Source organism: Ahaetulla prasina, chromosome 14, assembly GCF_028640845.1.
Source record: "Ahaetulla prasina isolate Xishuangbanna chromosome 14, ASM2864084v1, whole genome shotgun sequence".
NCBI lineage: Eukaryota > Metazoa > Chordata > Lepidosauria > Squamata > Colubridae > Ahaetulla > Ahaetulla prasina.
The window spans coordinates 7,430,536-7,446,237 of NC_080552.1; the positions used below are offsets into that span (position 1 = coordinate 7,430,536).

Genomic DNA, 15,702 nt, shown 5'->3' on the forward strand with positions numbered 1-15,702 from the left:
GCAAGCCATCCCATTGATTATTTTTTCTCACTGTTTCTCTTTATTTCTAGGTTGCTTCTCTCCTTGATTAGTTTCCATCCATTGTTTCTTGTCTTGCCTTAGAAAATAGATTGACCCTCTCTTAGATGGAAGCAGAACTGCATACATCTGAACAGGAGGAGATATTAATCTAACCTCATAATTAAATAATTTTAACGGCTCCAAATTAAGAAAAAAGCCAATTGCTAAAATTGCTAACATTTCATAGGAAAAAGCCGGTGACTGTGTGATCTTATAAGGTGGAGGGGAAAAAAAGTGACATTTTCCAATATACATCATTCAAACTGTCATGTTTGTTTATTTCACGTGTCATTAAGATGACTTCACAAAGTGGCCTACAACATTGGCAAATCAATGTCAGGAACAGAACCAATATACCAAATAATACAAAAGACATGGTCCATAAAGACTTCATTTGCACGTGGTCAGCCGTAACAACGGCTCCAAGACCGCAGTGACTGAACCAAAATCATTTTACCATGTTTTGTCTCAAGCCACAAGGTTAAGCCATCACGAGGTTTCTTCATTTGGTTTGATCATTGCTGAATAAACATACCCACTAGAGTTGATGAAGGTTCTCAGTCATCCAGTAGAATTGTCTGGAAGTTGAGTCATGGCACCTGGACTTATTTTCTAGACAATGCTGTCTGGATGACTGAGAATCTTCACTGACATATTGTGATACACTTTGGGGAAGAAAACATGAGGGTACAGGAATACCCCTAGGAAATTAAGGAGTTTGCGTATTCCAATGACTCTCTGCTTACTCATATTCCCCTAAGTTGCTCAGACTGAAGAAGCTGCTTGGTTGGACAGTGAAACCTCTGAAACCAACAAGAAAATACAGTAGTGGCCAAAATTGTGGAAACCTTTTGGGAAAAGTGTATTTTCTAAAACTAGCTAATAACACCCCCCCTTTTTTTTGAAAAGTACCATAACATTATACATCAATGGAAAGATAGCTTAATCAAGAATGTAATGCAATAACTTTCAGGAATGATTTGCTATTAGAATAGCAGTTACAGTATAAAGAAGAAAAGTGAAACATGTAGAGAAAACGAGATATACAAAAATTATCACCATGTCAGTTAAAGTTAGTTGGGTACCCATTAGCATGAATTACAGCCTTACAACGTCTTCCCATGGAGCGAACCGAGTCTTTTAGTTCTGCAGCTGTTATAATGTGGAACCAAGATTGAAGGATTGCTTCTATTAACTGGGTTTTATTGCTGGGTCGCTTCTGACTAACAAGCTTCTTTAGTCAGCTAGTCTTTAGTCAGATTTTCAATTGGGTTAAGGCAGTGGTTCTCAATCTTTATAGTGCTGCGACCCCTTTAATACAATTCCCCACGATGTGGCGACCCCAACCGTAAAATTATTTTCATTTTGAATTTATCATGCCTGAAGCCGTATTGGCTAGCGATCTGAACTGCTTGCGATTGCCTTGAGGACAGAGGCATTAAAGCGGAGACTCCTCCCCTATTAAGTTTATCGCGCCTGAAGCCAGATTAGGCTAGCGATTGGGAGTGATTGCAGCTGGCTTGAGAGGGAGACATCAGAGCAAAGTTTTCTCTCTTTTTTAATTCATCGCACCTGAAGCCGAATTCGGCTAGCGATTTGAAGAGCCTGCAGCTGGCTTGTGGAGTCAACCATTGGAGCACAATTCTTCGACTCGCAAGTATACTTCCCATATTTCCGATGGTCTTAGGTGACCCCTGGCAAATCATCATTCGACCCCCAATGGGCTCCCGACCCACAGGTTGAGAACCGCTGGGTTAAGGTCTGTGCTATTCCCAGGCCATTCCAGCAGTAGAACACAGTAATTTTGAAACTCAAAAAAAAAAAAAATATGTGGTGCTATTAGCCATCAAACCTCAAAAATACACTTTCCACAATTTTGGGCACTACTGTAAATCCAGGTGCCATGATTCAACTTCCAGACAATACCCACTACAGCTTGTTAACCATAGTTGTTGGATAGTTTAAGATTTCTTCAGATTACTCTACTAAGTTAAGTAGCATCTTTGAGTTCCTTATGAGATACACAGATTCAGCCTCAGCGGAATAATATAAATGAACAACAATAGCAACAGCATTGTGATTTGAGAATCTTCCTCTCCTTGAACATCTATCTACATCAGATCTGGCAGGAGTTGCATTTTACCAGTTCCATCTACCATGGACTTAATTTGATGGAACCCAGGGGGAGAAGTTTTTCTGTCCTGATACCCATCTTTTGAAAAAAAAAGAAAACAACCCATCATTATCCCAGAACTTAGATTGGCACTTAAATCAAATCAAATCAAATCTTTATTTGCAGTCTTTATGAAGGGTTCAAAGAGTTGGCTCTGCAGTTGTGCCTGGGGCTTCAGCAGTATTGGTGAGCCTTAGCAAACGGCTATATTAAATAATATTCATGGGTTGACTGGGATTATATGTTTGTTCCGTTCCCCCTCGCCTCAGTCCGAGTGATGACTTAATTAGCCGGCACTATCAGCTCTGGCAGCAAACTAGCGAGCATTTGCCAAGTGTCTCTGTTATCTCTATTGATGAGTCAACCAGGAATAAACAGTACTTCAGCTCTAGTTTAAGCAGTTGATTTGCTTGCTATGAAGAGGTATAGCAGCTCTTGCTGCTTTTATATCCTGTGGGGTGTGGCTCCATGACTCAGCACTTCCTAGGCCTGCCCTACCCCTGCTTCTGTTGTTCCCGCCTCTCCTGCCTACTAAACCTAGGGTCCAGCCAGGCCTGATTGCCATCAGCCGTGTCTAGAGGCGTGGCCTGGGGGAGGAAAGAGTCAGGGGACGGAGGCCTTGTTATCTCTTCCACCTGGCCTGCTTCTGGCTCCTGGAGCTGAGCCAGGGAAGCTGGTGCTCCCAAGGTAAGTCCTGATGGCCCTTCCCCCTCACTTTCCAAGTCACTTTCTGGCAGGGGACCCAGCTCGGGGGGCGCAGACACAACAATGTTATTGAGTTTTTAATTACAGTTTGGGGAGTTGCATGTTGTTGTGTTTATTTATTTATTTTTTATGGTTGCTGTTGTCTTTTTAATTGCTGTGAGCCACCCAGAGTCACACTGGCCAGATGGACAGCTACACAAATGTAGTAAAGAAATAAAGAAACCACAACTCTTTGAGAAAGAAGCACTTTGGAATATGAGTTCAGCTCCAGTATGCTGCTGTCAAAGGGATATATTTAAAATGTTATCCTTCCAATGATGTTAACAAACCCACTACAAGCATCTTAATTGAATGGCAAATTATTTCCTTTTTCATGGTAAAAGGAACCCATTAATAATGTAATGTCTTCATTCATTTAAAGTGCAATTAGTTAATTAATTAAGATAAATTAGTCTTAAACGGTGGGCTAGCCTTAATTTCAAGAGAATTGAACATTTTAATTTCAAGAGAATCAACATTTTGTTCCCTTTGTCCACCTCTGTGTGAGAAAGGCTTAAAAGGTAAGTTGTGTAATAATCTTAAAAGAGGAAGTGGAATAATTAGTTTGTTTTTAATTGCAATAAAGAAGATTGGAAGTCTCTTCTTATATTTCTTTTTTTTTTTTTAAAAAAAATCTGTACTGTTTCTTGCAGGTTTTTCCCCCCCTGTTTTTCTTAATTGGGGAATTCCCAAGTGGGGAAATTTTGGGAAAAGCATACACTGAACGGCACAGCCAAGTACAGTGGATTCAAACTGCTTTGAAAGTCATCAGATTTTGTACTCAACACATTTTGACACACACAAAAATTGTCCCGGTACTCATTATTTGTTCGGTACTTAGTGCACAACCTTGAACTTGTCCATGTCAGCTACCTTTTGTCTCACTGGATTATTCTTTATGGGAAAAACTTGTTCGGTACTCATTGTTTTTGATACTCATCGCGTTTCCCGGAACCAATTAACAATGAGTACTGAGCAGTGGTGGGTTGCTATCAGTTTGCCCTGGAGCGGGCGAACTGGTAGCGGTGGTGGTGGGAAGCTCCGCCCACCTGCCCGGATGCTTCTGTACACATGCAGAAGCATTGCGCACATGTGTGAGCATGCGCAAGAGCAAACCAGTAGTGACAGGTTTTGAAACCCGCCCCTGGTTCCGAGGTACCATTGTAATTGCATTGTATAGAGCAGCATCTACACAGTCTATGGGACAAGAGTGTCAAGTCTAGATCAGAAATTCCACATATGGTTGTAGGGAATAAGAGAGCTAAAATCCTGTGCAACTTCCAGATCCACATGTATAGACAGGTATTGGCCAATCAATCAGATATCACGGTAGTTAAAAGGGACCAGAAGACAGTGTGGGTAACAGATGTAGTGGTGCCAAGTGACAGTGTTGTGTCTTGCCCGCCCTCAGAGCAGCCGGGGCCTTCTTATCTGCTCCCGAACACGGAGGAATGTATGCCTCCCGGCCCCAGTCCTGGCTCCATGCCCAGACAAACTGCAGAAGAAGGAGCACCTCCCGGCCCCAGCCCTGACTCCATGCCCAGGCAAACGGAGCAGCTAGACCCCTCCCCCTCCTCCACAGCATGTGAGCCTGAGGAAAGTTTACTTCCAACAGCTGCTGATTGGAGTGACCCTCGCATCAGAAGATTGGATAGGCGGAGGCAACAGAAGGAAGGGAGGGGCAGGCCTTAATGAGTGCTGAGTCATGGAGCCACACCCCATGGCCTATATAAAGGATCTGCTTTCTGGCAGTCTCTGAGTCAGGCAAAGTCGAACTTATCTTGCTGAAGTCACTTACTGGTCTCCTGCCTGCTCTGAGGACTTTGCTAGGACTTTGGGCAGAGCTGCAGAGGCAAGCCTGATTCGGATTTCCCTGACCCGGCCGTCAGCGGAGGAGTGGGACACGACAGACAGCAACATCAGGAAGAAAAAGTATGAGATACTGGAAAAGGAACAGGGCCTGAAGGAGGAACTGGAGAGGATGTTGAAAGTCAAGGCCAAAGCAGTCTCGGTGTGGTAGGAGCACTTGGGGCCATGATTCCTAAGCTGGAAGAGTGATTCCAATGAATTTGTATTTCACAGTTGTATGACTGTGTTTGTAAAACATTATGTTGTGGTCCGCCAACAGCCTGCGGAGCTGGCAATGGAGTCAGACAGCGATGAGGCTGAGGAAGAGTGTGGGTCAGTCATGGAGGCTGGGGAAGGCCTGGATGAGGGGTCTGCATCAGGGGCAGAGGTGGGTCCAGGGCCATCGGGGAGTGAGGTGTGGACTCCAGAGCCTCCAGAGACTGACAGTAGGGAGCCAGAGAAACAGGAGGAGCCTGTTCCTAATGCACGGATGAGAAGAGCTGCCAAAAGGCAAGAGCAGCTCAAGAAAGAGGACGACTCAGGAGTAGGGCCAAGAGATGACTGGCCCCTCCCATAAGGCTTAAAACAGACAAGCAACGGCATTTGTGCTCTTTGCTGGAAAACAACATTGATAACTTTGTCTTGCTGCATTTGTATCAGTGTCTTCTGAACTTTTGCCAAGAAAAGCCTTTGGCAGTTTGCCTAATTGGACCAAGGTTGGTGATAGGACTGAGGAATTGTGTTGAGAGGAATTTGCTTTAATTTAGTTGAACTACGCTGAGAATGAAGTAATCCTCAGCTGTTCAAATAAAGTTTGTTTGTTTTTACACTGACTGAGTTTCCTACTACCTACTTGGGCCTGGGTCACAACACATTACAAGATGACAAAGTATCTCTCTATCAGACATGTTTTCTTGTGCTTCTCAGCCTTCCACAACTCTTCAACTGCTCTTGAAGCAAAACCTTGAAATTTGGTAATTTGGGAAGTATAGACAGCTTGGACACTGCCTGCAAAGCAGTTATTGTTGGGAAACCATCAAGGAGTTTACTTTTTAAAACAGTTCTTCTCATAGTTCATTTAAAAAAACCAAAACCAAAAAACCCCCACATTTCCCAGCAGTTTCTTGGCTCTCGGCAGAAAGACCCCAGAATCATATCAAAAACACTCAAGAAAATGTCTATCCACAAATAACCCCAGAAATCTAGAAGTAACAGAACCATTTCTAATACTAGTTAACCTTGTGTTTTGATCTTCATATCTAAAGCCAGCCAAGACACGGAACACCCATCCAGCTCACTCGTTCACAAAATGAACGACCTTTCCCAAAAGGTTTCCACAATTTTGGCCACTACTGTATTTTCTTGTTGGTTTCAGATGTTTCACTGCCCAACCAAGCAGCTTCTTCAGTCTGAGCAAGTTAGGGGAATATGAGTAAGCAGTGGGTCATCAGAATATGCCAACTCCTTAAATCCTTAGGGGTATTCCTGCACCAACCCTCATGTTTTCTTCCCCAAAGTGTATCACAATATGTCAGTGAAGATTCTTAGTCATCCAGGCTTCTTGTGACGCTGGGGTGGATGACCCAAAACATGCACCTTCTGTCATGATTGGTTATCAAGAGGTTCCAGATGGAGGCATTAAGACAGGCAATGGGGAAGAAAGATAACAAACAGGGACATGAGCCCCAATCTGAAACCCTCCCCAATATGTTCCTTGAAATATGTTTTGCTATCAATAAACAGGGGTGGAATTCAAAAATTCTAGCAACTGGTTCTCTGCCCAGTTGCAGGATGGGTGTGCCCATGGTAGGCGTGGCCTACTTGGCTTCCTGCACCATGGCGGGGGGGGATGGGGCATTTTCGCCCTCCCCAAGCTCCAGAGATTTTCTTCGAGCCTCCAGGAGAGCAAAAATGGCCTCTCCCAGGCTCCGAAGACCTTCCAGAGGACAGAAACAGGCCTGTTTCTGGACTTCCGGAACGTCCATGAGGCTCATTTTTCGTCCTCCCAGAACTTCTGCGCAGGCTCTGCACTTACCTGGCATCCAAAATGAGCTGCGTGGAGACTCCTGGGAGTGGCGGGGCAGGGCGGGAGGAGCCAGCCAGTCCTTGCAACTACCAGTTCCACAAATCAGATGTAAAATTAGCATCCGGTTCGTCCAAACTGGTCCGAACCGGCTGTATCCCACCCCAGAATATAAATATATAGGTCCGACATCAGCCGTTCTTTGGTTAGAACAACTCATTGGTGAAAAAAGGGGGTTGCAGGCTATAATCCTATGAAGAACAGTTAAAGGAACAAGGTATATTTAGCTAAGAGGAAATCTGATCGCAGTCTTCCAATACATGAAGGGAGGTCACAAGGAAGAGGGTATGGATTTAGTCTCCACAGCATTGTAGGGTATGAGAAGAACCATTGGGTGAAGGGTCACAGAGAGCGATTCAGACTTGAAATAAAAAGGAATATCCCAATGACAAGAGAACTATGAAGCAATGGGGTAGACTGCCACCTGGACTGATAGGTACTGCATTGCTTAAAATTTTCAAGAAAGAATAGGCAGCCATTTGTTTGAGATGGTATGAAGATTCTTGAATTAGGCAAGAGTTGGGACCAGCTGACTCACTAGGTCCCTTCCAACTCTATGGTTCAATGAAAAACCATCCCTTGGATCAGGGGTCTCCAACCTTGGTCCCTTTAAGACTTGTGGACTTCAACTCCCAGAGTTCTTCAGCCAGCTTTGCTGGATGAGGGGCTCTGGGAGTTGAAGTCCACAAGTCTTAAAGGGACCAAGGTTGGAGACCCCTGCCTTGGACTACATTCCTTCTGCTCTTGTATTTTCGGATGGAGTATGGACATAGACAATGTCCCTGTTTCAGCACCTACGTTCCATCTTTCCATTTGATACTGGAAAGCTTCCGCACTGGATGGTCATATTTCTTCAGCGCAGTTGGCCTTCCATTTGAACATCAGACATCTTGCAAGAAGAGTTTGCTGCTCTCCTTCTCAGTAACTCGAGACCATCCTGCTAGTATTTCAGAGTCTTGGAGTTATGTTCCCGCCAGTCTGTGTGGCTCTACATCTGCTGTCTTCCATGCTACCAGAATTTAGAAACTGGCTTCTAGCAATTTCCAGAAGAGCTACAGGACAATACTTGTCAGTTCAACCTCAGTTCGGTGGGGATGGTGTCAAATGGCATCCTTCATCAACTTCAGGACTAAAAGATCTGGTACAATCTAATAATGCATCTTTTATGCCACAAACTGTTAGAGAGCTTACAAAATCCAGTTCATTCATTTAAATGCATAGGTGTTACCTCCATGAGTCTATAAACTGTATTAGATGTGATACATTATAATACATTTTTCTTTTCTTTTCTTTTTTCCTTTTGTTTTCTGCAAACCAATACCAGAGTGGAATACCAAAAAGAAGTAGATAAGTAAATTGCACAATTTAGCATCAAAGAAGAAGAGGATACAGAATATTATAAGGTCTGGTGTAGATGGTATGAATGGTTGGAAAATAGGAAAGATAATGAAAATTGAACAAGGTAAAAAATCTGTATGTAGATGAAATAAAGAAAATGTAGATGAATGTAGATGAAATGTAGATGAAGTAAAGGAAGACAGATAATATGAAAGTAGAATAAGATAGAATTAAAATATGTATAAATAGTAAGAAAGGACCGCTCTGAATAGCTGATAAGAAACAGTGATATGTATATAAATGTTGTATGTTTGTCTTGTGTTTTAATGTGTTCAAAATAAAAAAACTTGTTATATATATAAAAAAAGAAGTATGTTCTGTCCTCCTTCGCCTCCATCCGGCTTAATTAGCTGGCACTATCAGCTCTGGCAGCAGAATAGCGAGCGTCTGCCAGATGAGTCACCCAGGAATAAACTTCAGCTCTTAGTTAATCAGTTGATTTGCCTGCTATGAAGAGGCACAGCAGTTCTCGCTGCCTTTTATATCCTGTGGGGTGTGGCTCCATGACTTAGCACTTCCTAGGCCTGCCCCACCCCTGCTTCTGTTGTTCCCTCCTCTCCTGCCTATGAAACCTAGGGTCCAACCAAGCCTGATTGCCATCAGCTGGGTCTGAAGGTGTGGCCTGGGGGGGAAGAGTCAGGGGACGGAGGCCTTGTTATCTCTTCCACCTGACCTGCCTCTGGCTCCTGGAGCTGAGCCAGGGAAGCCAGTGCTCCCAAGGTAAGTCCTGACGGCCCTTCTCCCTCACTTTCTAAGTCACTTTCTAGCAGGAGGCCCGGCTCTGGGGGTGCAGACACAACAAAGTAGATAAGTAAATTGCACAATTCAGCATCAGAATGAGGCTGCCCAGCTAGGTCCTAGCAGCTGAAGAAGACATGGTTTGTTAAAGAGATGTCATAGTGCTTGGCCTCTACATTTTCCCTCAAGGTTTTGAGGACTTTGACTTTAGCTTTTCAGAAAACTTTAAAAGTCTTTTACCAAGTTCGCTTGGTCCACCAGCTGCGTCCCTTCCTTGACCGGGATGCCTTATGCACGGTCACTCATGCTCTGGTTACATCTAGGTTGGATTACTGCAACGCTCTCTACATGGGGCTGCCCTTGAGATGCACCCGGAGGCTACAGTTAGTCCAGAATGCGGCTGCGCAAGTAGTAACGGGAGCTGCTCGTGGCTCCCACGTGACATCACTACTTCGTAGTCTGCACTGGCTTCCTGTGGTTTTTCGGGTGCGCTTCAAGATTTTGGTTACCACCTTTAAAGCGCTCCATGGCTTAGGACCCGGGTACTTACGGGACCACCTGCTGTTACCCTTTGCCTCCCACCGACCCGTACGCTCTCACAGAGAGGGTCTCCTCAGGGTGCCGTCCGCCAAACAGTGTCGGCTGGCGGCCCCCAGGAGTAGGGCCTTCTCTGTGGGGGCAGCGACGCTCTGGAATGAACTTCCCCCTGGCCTACGTCAAGTGCCTGATCTTCGGAACTTCCGTCGTGAGCTTAAAACACACCTATTTATTCAAGCGGGACTGGCATAATAGTGTAGAATTTTAAATTTGGGGTTTATTAATATTTTAAAATTTTAAAATCTAAATTTTAATTTATCAGCCTTTATAATTTGCTATGTTTTAAATGTTGTTTTAATTGTATATATTTTGTTTTATCGTTGGCTGTACACCGCCCTGAGTCCTTCGGGAGAAGGGCGGTATAAAAATTTAATAAATAATAATAATAATAATAAAAATCTGACTCTTCCCTCAGGCACCGGGGCCAGGAATTTGGTCAGCCTCACCTGCACGCTTGGCTGAGAAAGTGTGTTATTTGTGGGTCTTGACACGTTGAATCATGTTTAAATAAACTGTTGCCCAAAAATGTTTTACCTAGCTCGATTTTCAACGAGTGGCTGAGAATGAGATGGGCAGCTGAATACCTACATACATAGATACATACTGAACGTAAATAAGGAATAAAAGCAAAAATGAAGAGCGTTATAAGGAAACCACTGCTTACCCCAAACATTTGTCTGAGGTCTGGATCCCGAAATCTGAAGGGGATATTTGAAACATGCAGCCGTTTGGGCTGTGATTTGTTCTCTGTGTTTTCAGAAGATTGTGTCTGTTGCTGACCGTCGGTCTGTGCTGCATCGTCCGTCTGCTAAAAGAATTCGAGAGACAGAGGGGAGAGAAAGTTAATCGAGCGATCAGAATCTATTTTGCACCGAGACTTTTCTTTTCCACTTCCTGAAAGAAATTGCAGTGCAGTTTTTGGGCAAGGTGCTTACAGCAATGGCGGAAGAAACGAACAACCTGCAAAAAAATCCACAGCACCACCAAAAGCAAAGTTAAATCAGTTGCACCTAGCTTGGGGTCTCCTGTCGGTTCATGTCTTGAGATGTGGGACCTGTCAAACTTCTCCCAAGGTTCCGCCTTTGAATCACTACTTAGATACGTTTGCTTGTTTTTGCTTGTTTTGCGATTTGCCCAGAGAAACTTTGCAGAGTAAAATGTGTGACGTATAAGTTTAATAAATAAAGAAGTAAGACTAATTCATGATATCAGCACTCCAAGTAATGCACCCATAGAAAGCAGAACTCTGAGGCAGGCAAATTCCTCAAAGCACAATTTACTGGATACATCATATTGACACAACTGGTGAAAACCGACTCTCGCCTAATTAAAAAGTAAAAGTTTCTCCTTTCCCCCCAAGTCCACTTGGTTACGCAGTCCAATCAAGGTGCTGGCTGGTTGCTTGGTTACTTCACTCCTCCTCCGGTCAGCCACCTGTGAGAATGGCCTTGGTTCCCACAGGAAAAATTTATTGTTTTGGCTACAAAACCCCCTCTACCTATTTCCCTCCCTCCCTAAACCTTCTTCTGCTTTGTGGCAAACCCTGAAGTCTCCAAGATGGCCTCAGCCAGGTTTGCTTCAGGGTTGACACATTTATGACAGGTAGTCCTCGACTTGCAACAATTCAACAGCACATGAATAAAGTGACTTATGACCATTTTTCACACTTAAGGTCATTGCAGCATCCCGATAGCAATGTGATCAAAATTCAGATAGTTGGCACCTGACGGCTGCAGTGTCCTGGGGTCATGTGATCCCCTTTTGCGACCTTCTGACAGGCAATCGAGGAGCCCGATTTGCTTCACAACCGTGTTACTAATTTAATAACTGCTGTGATTCACTTAACAACATCTGTGAAGAAAGGTTGTAAAATGGGACAAAACTCACTTAACCAATGTCTCAGTTAGCAGCACAAATGTTGGGCTGTTGGGCCTCATCCTCCCTCCTCTCCTCAGCCGGGCCCCTCCCGTCTACACCCGAGCCTGTTATCAGACTCGGAGTCCGATAATGAAGATGAACGGCCTGTCATGCCTCCAGCCCCCGACCCTGGCCCCATGCCCGGACAGGATGTCAGGAGTGAATAGACAAGCCTGATAAACTTCACTCCTACAGCGTGTGAGCAGGAAGCCAGCCACGTGCTGGAATTACCGACAGCAGATCCAGCTGAAGAGAATTCAAAGGGGGAGGATCCTCACTTCCGGAGATCTGAGAGGCGATGCCAGCAGAAGGAAGGGAGGGGCAGGCCTGGATAAATGCTGAGTCATGGAGCCACACCCCACAGCCTATATAAAGGACCTGCTTGTGGCATTCCGACCTTGAGTCAAGCAAAGTCTCATCTAGTTTGCTGCTATTAGATTCTATCGCTGAAGTCACAACTTGGACTCCTGCCTGCCCTGATAAACCTCGAAGGAATTTGACAAGCTGCAGAGGCTTCGTTGCCACGTTTGATACGGACTTCCTAGACCCGGTCGTCGGAGGGGGATTGGCATACGACATGGGCTCAATTGTGGGCATAAATCAAGGAGCACCTGTATTCTGTGTCCAAGGATGCATTCTGTGTCTATATCAGTCTTTCTCAAACTGCTGTCTGCTAGAAGCATTGGGATTAATAGATGGGTTGCCTGTGTGATTTTAGCGTATGTGTATTATTATTTTGGCAAATAAACGATGATCTCATTGGCTTTCACACCTATCTCCGTCTGCGGGAAGTCAAGGATACATATCACAATGGTAATTATTTTACATAACAGGCTGGATTAAAAGGTGCTAGACAGGAAAGTATTATGCAGATGCATGGATGAATATTTGCATGTGGGTTTCTAATCATTTTCTGCAGTAATTCACTAAGAACTAATCTCAACTTTTAAGGATCACCTAATTTTCACTGCAACTAAAACCATCCCAAAGAAAAAGAAAGGCAAGAAAGCAAAATGGTTCTGAGGAAGCTTTGCAAATAGCTGAGGCAAGAAGGGAAGCGAAAGGCAAGGGAAGCGAAAGGAAAGTTACGCCCAGTTGAATGCAGAATTCCAGAGAATAGCTAGAAGAGATAAGAATGCATTCTTAAATGAACAGTGCAAAGAAATAGAAGAAAACAATAGAATAGGGAGGACCAGAGATCTCTTCAAGAAAATTGGAGATATGAAGGGAACGCTTTATGCAAAGATGGGCATGATAAAGGACCAAAGTGGCAAGGACCTAACAGAGGCAGAAGAGATTAAGAAGAGGTGGCAAAATTACACAGAAGAACTATACAAGAACGAGCTTAACATCCCTGATAACCACAATGGGTTACCTCGAGCCAGACTTCCTGGAATGTGAAGCCAAATGGGTCTTAGGAAATCTGAGCAACAACAAAGCTAGTGGAGGAGACAGTATTCCACCTGAGCTATTCAAAATCTTAAAAGACAATGCAGTAAAAGTGCTACACTCAATTTGCCAGCAAATTTGGAAAACTCAATAGAGGCCACAGGATTGGAAAAGGTCAGTTTACATTCCAATTCCAAAGAAAGGCAACTCCAAACAATGTTCAAACTATCGCACCATTGCACTCATTTCATATGCTAGTAAGGTTATGCTTAAAATCCTACAAGTTAGGCTCCAGCAGTATGTGGATCGAGAACTACCAGACGTACAGCAGGATTTCAAAGAAGCAGAGGAAGTAGAGATCAAATTGCCAACATATGCTGGATCATGGAGAAAGCTAGGGAGTTCCAGAAAAACATTTACTTCTGCTTCATTGACTATGCTAAAGCCTTTGATTGTGTGGATCACAACAAATTTTGGCAAGTTCTTAAAAAGATGGAAGTACCAGACCATCTTATTTGTCTCTTGAGAAACCTATATGCAGGTAAAGAAGCAACAGTGAGAACTGGACACGGAACCACTGATTGGTTCAAAACTGGGAAAGGAGTCTGGCAAGGTTATATACTGTTGCCCTGCCTATTTAACTTATATGCAGAGCACTTCATAAGAAAGGAGGGGCTAGATGAATCAAAAATTGGAATTAAGATTGCCAGGAGAAATATCAACAACCTCAGTTTCAGTGTTCTGGAAAAAACCCAACTCCAGATAAAAACTCGGACGCAAGCATATTTCAAAGTTCTATTTACTAGGATAGGTAAACTGGCACATCTGGGAAAACCAGAATGCAGATGCCAATGATACCACTCTAATGGCAGAAAGCGAGGAGGAACTAAAGAGCCTCTTAATATGGGTGAAGGAGGAGAGTGCAAAAGTTGGCTTGAAACTCAACATTAAGAAAAATAATATCAGGGCATCCAGCCCTCTCAATTCCTGGCAAACAGATGGGGAAGAAATGGAGGTAGTGACAGATTTTATTTTCCTGGGCTCCAAGATCACCGCAGATGGGGACTGCAGCCAAGAAATTAAAAGATGCTTGCTCCTGGGGAGGAAAGCTATGGCAAATCTAGACAGTGTACTAAAAACCAGAGACATCACCCTGCCAACAAAAGTGCATCTAGTCAAGGCTATGGTTTTCCCAGTTGCAATGTATGGCTGTGAAAGTTGGACCATAAGAAAGGCTGAGTTGAAGATGGACTGTAATTTAAGAAATGGACTTATGAAATTTGAAGGAATATACAAGTAGAGAAAATTTGAATTTGAGAAGATGGACTAATTTTAAAACTGGACTGTAAGAAGAAGTAATATATGAAGGGAAGATTGTACTGGTATTGTTCCTTTTCTCTTTTTTTTTATTACTCTTTCTTATCTCTTTATTTTTATTGTAAGGGGATTTAAAGTTTTAGAGAGGGGTGGGAGTTTATGTATATTTTGTATATTTTAGCTTGTGATTGTTGGTTATAATACTTGGTATTTGCTCTGGGGAGTCCGGGGGGGAGGAAGGGGGGAGGAGGGGGGAGGGGGGAGGGGGGGGAAATGATACATGGATTGGTTATTAATGCACAGTAATGATTGAAGATATGAAATTAAAATTTGAAATGATATTGGGGTTACTCGACTGCCATTTCAGAAAGAAAGGGAGAGAGGAGTAGAAGGAGGGAAGAAAGTAGGTAGGAAAGAGTTGAGAAGGAGGAGGGGACTAAGAAGGTTAGAAAGGGTGGAAGAAGGGAGGAGTGGAGAAGAAGGAGAGGAAGTAGTAAAGTGAAGGAGATGAAGGATGGGAAAGTAGTAGAGGGTAGAGGGAGGTTGTGAAGAAAGGAAGTGGCAGTCGGGCAGGCCCGAATAAGCAATAAATAAAAATTAATGATTAATGATGGATAACAGATGGTACATAAATATGATGTTGGAAAATGGAAATTAAAAAAATTTATAAAAAAGAAAGAAAGGCTGAGTCAAAGAATTGAGGCCTTTAAACTCTGGTGCTGAATAAGACTCCTGCGAGTCCCTTGGACTGCAAGGCCATCCAACCAGTCAATCCTAGAGGAGATCAACCCTGACTGCTCTTTAGAAGGCCAGATCCTGAAGATGAAACTCAAATACTTTGGCCACCTAATGAGAAGGAAGGACTCCCTGGAGAAGAGCCTCATGCTGGGAAAGATTGAGGGCAAAAGGAGAAGGGGAGGACAGAGAATGAGGTGGCTGGATGGAGTCACTGAAGCAATCGGCGTGAGCTTAAATGGACTCCAGAGGAAGGTAGAGGACAGGAAGGCCTGGAGGAATGTTGTCCATGGGGTCGTGATGGGTCGGACACGGCTTCACAACTAATAACAACAACAAATTTTCGCTGGATGCTTAGGAAACAACAGAAAAGAGGATACCAAAAGTCCTGCTTTATGACTGGGAATCTGTTTGCAGCAGTAAAACAACAGCCTGTTATTTTATGAATGGATTTTATATGAAGTTTTGACCTGATCTGTGTTTTTATGAGGTGGTTTCAAAATTTGAGTACTAGGGTGGGAAAGTCCAGTATAAAATTGTTTTTATGTTAATAAAAAGTTACAACATCATGCTTTCATGTCTTAATTATTCTGTTTAGTCTTGCCCAAATATTTTTTTTCCTAAATCATTTTGAAACATCCAAATGGATTGGATCAAAGCCCAGTATGTACAAGAAGAGTAAGATAATTTTAATTAGTATAAT

The 15,702-nt window shown here is 43.4% G+C and overlaps 1 protein-coding gene across 3 annotated transcripts in view; it reads right to left on the reverse strand.

Annotated features, from left to right (window-relative positions):
- The window catches only part of RBFOX1 (RNA binding fox-1 homolog 1), a 634,773-nt gene that overhangs the window by 207,153 nt on the left and 411,918 nt on the right, over nucleotides 1–15,702 (reverse strand). For all 3 annotated transcript variants that reach the window (XM_058157660.1, XM_058157659.1, XM_058157658.1), the window contains exon 3: nucleotides 10,306–10,449. In XM_058157660.1, coding sequence (XP_058013643.1) covers nucleotides 10,306–10,449 — 144 coding nt within the window. The remainder of the gene's footprint in view (nucleotides 1–10,305; nucleotides 10,450–15,702) is intronic.